Here is a 5,857-nt window from a genome sequence, read left to right on the forward strand (position 1 = left end):
CTCAAACATTGGGGATGTGCTTCCTCTGTTTGGAGATAGGGCATAGAGCATTCGAGTGCGCTAAAGTGGGAGATTTTGCCTGCCGCAGAGAAGGATGTGGAGGACGACACCACTCGTGGCTTCATCCGCAGGGGGACGCCAACTCGGCAGCCGTTATAGTGCCGGGGGAGGTGAATGTGAATTCAATGCATTTTGGAACGAAACTGGGGGTGATTCAAGTCCGATGCTTCTTTGGTGAAATGTCCATTGACGCTAATGCCTTGATTGACGAGGGCTCGGATACAACGTTAGTAAGTGAGAGCCTTCTTGAGAGCTTGAAAATACCAAAACCAAAATTGTCACCTGTCACAATGAATCTGGTATCTGAGCAGGCAACATCAGAATCCGGTATGGTCAAGCTACGGATCAGTGATCCTCAGAAGCCAAAATGCAATCACGAGATAATAGCACTGACAATGCCACAAGTGTGTCGGAGATTAAGAGGGTTCTCATGGAGACGTATTCAGGAGAAGATTGACCACCTTCGTGGTCTGCCTTTATCCTGTTCGAACAGGAAGGTGGAAATTTTAATTGGAAGCGATCACATTCATTTGATCTCACCACTCGAAATGAGAATTGGATCCGTTAATGAACCTCAGGCTATGAGATGTCAACTTGGTTGGGTGGTCAGGGGCCGCATACCCGAGGAAATTGACATAGAAAAACAAGAAATTCAGATCTTTACTCTCATGCAAGAGGATTTGGATCTAATGACTCTTTTAAAGAATTATTTGGAATTGGAGAAGTTTGGAACGGAGAGTCGTACGGAAAGGCGCGCCTTATCCCAAGAAGATCAATATGCCTTGAAGCTGATTGAACAAGGGACCAGAAAATTGCCGGATCAACCTGGTTATGAAGCGAGTCTCCCTTGGAGTGGAGAGGGAAGGCCAAAAAATGATCGTGCATCGGTTTTGAAAAGATTTTTGTCCCTACAGAGGAAAATGGATCGAAATCCAAAATTCAAAGAGGATTATACCAAGGCAATAACTACGTATCTAGAGAAAGGTTATGCTGTTCCAATTACAGAGAGAGATGATCTAAGCCACCCAAACCAGAGGTTGCTCCCTCACCATGGAGTTTACAAGGCGGGTGGTTCGGGAAAACTGAGGGTGGTGTTTGATTCTGCAGCGAAGTTCCATGGAAAATCGATGAATGATTGCTTGTTTACAGGCCCACCCCTCCAGTCTGAGCTCCTTTCGCTGCTTTTACGTTTCCGAGAATTCAGAGTGGCAATAACTCCTGACATAGAGGCTATGTATAGTAGAATATCCATGAACAAAGAAGATGCCAGATATCATCGATTTCTGTGGGAAACACCAGAGAGACAAGTTGGAGTGTTTGAAATGACCGGGGTTGTCTTCGGCGATTCCCCTTCCCCTTGTCAAGCAATATATACCCTCTGGCGGACGGTTGAAGAATATGGGGACCCCACAACATTGGACATGGTAAAAAACAGTTTTTACATGGATGATTTCTTGACAAGTTTCCAGAGTGCTGAGAGGGCTGAAGCGGTTAAAAATAACCTGTGTTCAGTGCTAAAAAATGGGAACTTTAACCTTACGAAGTGGAGATCTAATGTACTAGACATAATGGACGGTGAAATTCATGGTGAGGATACTTTTAGAAAAAACATCTTTTTTGAGCAGATGGAATGGAAAGTCTTGGGAATGGTGTGGGATTCCGTAAAAGACGAACTTCTGTTTGCAGTCAACATATTTGAGAAGAGCGATGTAATCTTTACGTGCAGGGGTCTTTTGAGCAAAATGGCTGGTGTCTTTGATCCGTTGGGTTTAGCAGCCCCAATCACAGTTTGTGGCAAGATCATGATGCAACGTTTGTGTCGAGCCTCAATTGGATGGGATGACATTGTTCCCGAGAGTGAGATCAAGTGTTGGAGTAAGTGGCTGGAAAAGGTGTCCGGTCTTGCAACAGTGCGCATCCCACGTTGCATATTTATGGACCAAACGGCATCAGCTCAGTTGCACGTTTTTTGCGATGCAAGCACGGAGGCATTTGCAGCAGTTTCTTACATTAGACGAGTGACCAAAGACGGCGGGATCACAGTGGGCATAGTCATGGCCAAGACAAGAGTTGCCCCTACCAAGACCATATCTGTCGCATGACTGGAATTGAACGCAGCTCTATTAGGAGCTCGTTTAGCAGACACATTGGAGAGTGCAATGCGCGAAATGGCAACTCCCAGGTTCTTTTGGACGGACTCTTCGGCAGTGCGGGTATGGATTGGTGGCACATCATCTTTTTACAAAACCTTTGTTGGTACTAGAATTGGAGAGATACAAACATTAACCAAGATAGAGGAGTGGAGACATGTGCCAGGAAAATGTAATCCCGCAGACTTCGCAACACGTTCCCAGGTTCATCAAGATATTATTCCTGGTTCTTGGATAAGTGGACCGGACTTTTTGTACACAAGTGAAGAGGCTTGGCCGCAGGACATTGAGCCAGCCAAGAACATGGATGAGGCAAAAAAAGGTTTCCAAGCTTATCAATCGACAATGGAGAAGAAATCTCCTGTAGATTGGGAGAGCGATAAGGATTTGGATGACTTGGTAAAATTGATCAAGGCAGAGAAACCTGGGGAGGATCCCCTCCATTATTTGATAAAGAAATCACAAGAAGAAGTGTTTGGAGAAGAAATGGGGTTGGTAAATCTTAGAAGGGAGTTACAACGGTCTTCGCGATTGCTAGGGTTGATCCCATTTGTTGATGAAGAGGGGCTTCTACGTGTGGGGGGAAGAATTCAGCATGCGAAGTCACCATACGAGCAAAGGCATCCGATTATTCTGGGTCCAAAACACCCTCTCACTAACCGGATATTGGATAAACATCACATCGAAACTGATCATGCTGGAGTCAATCATAGCTTAGCTTTACTTCGACAATACTACTGGCCATTGGGAGCCAGAGAATCCGTGAAGAGGGCCCGGAGTCGTTGTGAAGTGTGCAGGAAAGCTGCTGCCAGACCCATGACTCAGATTATGGCCGATCTTCCTCGTGAAAGATTGGATTATCTGGCTCCGCCATTCTTTCACACGTCTGTTGACTATTTCGGACCTTACGTAATTCTAATCTCCAGGAATAAATCGGAGAAAAGATGGGGCTGCCTATTTACGTGTATGACTACAAGAGCCGTACATTTAGAGGTAGCGAAGGGACTCAGTGAGGAGGATTTCTTGGTGGCCTTCCGAATATTCGAGAATTTGCGTGGACGACCTCAAACCATGTACTCAGACAATGGCACTAACTTCATTGCCGCCAAAAAGAGGTTGACTTTGGCAAATACGAGCTTCGAATGGAAATTGCAACCACCTGGAGCGCCACATTGGGGTGGGGTGCATGAAGCCCTCGTGAAGTCTGTCAAGGCAGCTTTGGGGAAAATAATGGAACGCGAGGATAAATCTCTTCGGTATCTTCGGGAAGAAGAATTACGATTAATGTTTTCCGAGGTGTTGGGCTTCCTCAATTCAAGGCCTTTGACCTATGAATCAAGTGATCCTGGAGATTTGGTCGGCCTGTCACCTAACCACTTCCTTCTGCAACGCCCAAATCGAATTGTCCCACCTGGAGAATATGCATCTCTATCTCCTAGGAGACATTACGCATATGTACAAGGATTGGTGGATCAAGTATGGAAGAGGTGGATAGGCGAATATCTCCCAACGTTGATATCGAGGCAGAAGTGGCAGAAATCGTCCCTCAACTTGGCGGTTGGAGATAGTGTCTTAGTTGTGGACCCAAATGCGCCGAGGGGTACATGGAAGACATCGTCGGTTGTTGAAGTTCATTCTGGGATCGATGGTCGCGTTAGGGCGGCAACAGTTGAATCCAGTGATGGCCGCAAAACCAGACCTATTACTAAATTATGCCTGTTGAGTACCCAAGAAGAGTGAAGAGACTAATAGAATCTGGGCAAGGAATGGGGGGAGGATGTTCAGACGGGTTTAATGGACGAATATAGGCGTAGATTCATTGCCCAATTTATCATGACCGTCTCTCGAGGATTGGTGATGATTATTGTATATTTCCGAAGTGCGAATTTTTATGTAGACAAGAAACAAAGAAAGACGGAGTGAGTCGCTCGTGAGAGAAAATAAAAAGACGTGAAAAAGACATACCTACAGTCCACTTCATCAAAGGCCAACGGATTCTGGTCCGACGTTGAGGATATGGCCTTGCCAGCCAAATCAGACTTAGGTTAGCCAGAATGCGTCGGAACACTAACCGTGAGGGTTCTTGTCAATCCCGCTTGGGAAAGATGCTAATTTATGAAAATGATGAAGCAACGTGAAGACAGAGGATTGGCCATCACTGGTGATGGGACTTGATGCTGATTTTCGATCTTTCAGCTACTGCGGCAAAAGCTTGAGTCGATCTTGTCTCAGATCGAATGGAATCAGAATCGATTCAATTTTGCTGATATGGTACTTCGAACAAGGTATTGAAGGTGGCCACCAGGGCATTAGTTGTTCCTCCCTCAATAAAAGGAACGAATTACAGTTACAGTTACTATGGTCGAAAAATGTAATTCGTTACACAACAGTTACTCGAAAAAAAAACTCTAATGGCGTTACTCGTTGCAATTACTTTCACTCAAATTTTAGATTACCAATATTTTATGGTTTTTGCCCAATCAAGACCATTCTTCGCGAAAGAAATTGTGTTTTTGACTCAAGGAGTCCTAAAGCGTAACATTTGAAGTTTTTGTATCAACATTTTTAGTTAAAGAGCCTTGGCAATGCATTATAATGCTTTGAAGAGTCAAGACTGTGACCCTGCATGGGATAATTAATGATTGTTGATGTTTAAACCAATGTAGCAAAAGTCATAATAGAAAAACAGTATTGGACATTGTGCAGTCGGTAAAGCTTCCCTGTGAGAAGTCTTTGCCTTAAGTCGTGGAAATGAGGAGGCTCTAGAAATTCGTTGCATCATAGTCAAGCTAAGGAGAGATTTTCCTTCCTGGACAATTGCACTGAATCAGCTCTTCAGTCCAACGGAGTTTGATTGACAAGATGTAAACAATAAAGTAGCAAGAACAATTTCAGATGGAAAAATCAAGGTCACCCTCAGCATAGTTAAGAGTAAGCACAATTTTCAACTCTGACTTTCTTTGATCGTAATATACCAGATGGATTAGTAATAAATGGTAATTTCTGTTGAAATCTTAGCAATCACGATATTAACGGAAAATTCAAGGCCATTCTGGAAGATGAAAAAGGAACGAGTAACGAATAATTCTTTTAGTTTTTGGGTCGTTACAATTACACAATTTTAAAATGTAATGCAATTACAGTTCCTTTTTCGAAAAAAGGAACGAGTTACTGTAATTTCGTTGCTTGTAATTGCGTTACTAATGCCCTGGTGACCACTCTATTCTTAAATGTCAAACGTTTGATAAAATAATTACTCGTTGGTCACAATCTAAAACGCAACCGGGAGGAGCAAAAATCTGATTTATCAATGTCACTGTCATAGAGCATCAAAAATGATTGAACATGTACCGTGGAATAAGAAAGGCCTTTTCATGATTTCAAAACTTTGTAACTCTTTTTGTTGATATAAAGGAAAAAAAGATAGCTTTGCTAGATTATGCTGTGAAAAGTATTTAATTTGTCTCAAATAATAAATTACGCATAAATAGTGTTCAATAATTCGTTAGTTTCAAGCACTAACTATTGTAAATCTCACTTTACTGTTTTCATTAGTCTCATGCCATTTTATTGATTAACCCTGCCATTATGCCTCAGGTCTCCTCTGCACTCGAGTTTGAGTTCGATTTTTGACTTCCAAAACTCGG

General features: G+C 43.1%; 1 protein-coding gene across 1 annotated transcript; it reads left to right on the forward strand.

Annotated features, from left to right (window-relative positions):
• The first annotated feature begins 1,807 nt into the window (after positions 1-1,807).
• Positions 1,808-4,136, forward strand: LOC131892558 (uncharacterized). The gene has a single exon (XM_059242359.1). It carries the CDS (start codon positions 2,220-2,222, stop codon positions 3,948-3,950), a length of 1,731 nt encoding a protein of 576 aa, XP_059098342.1. The 5' UTR covers positions 1,808-2,219; the 3' UTR covers positions 3,951-4,136.
• Positions 4,137-5,857: the final 1,721 nt, after the last annotated feature.

This window comes from Tigriopus californicus, unplaced genomic scaffold, assembly GCF_007210705.1.
Source record: "Tigriopus californicus strain San Diego unplaced genomic scaffold, Tcal_SD_v2.1 Contig36, whole genome shotgun sequence".
Lineage (NCBI taxonomy): Eukaryota > Metazoa > Arthropoda > Copepoda > Harpacticoida > Harpacticidae > Tigriopus > Tigriopus californicus.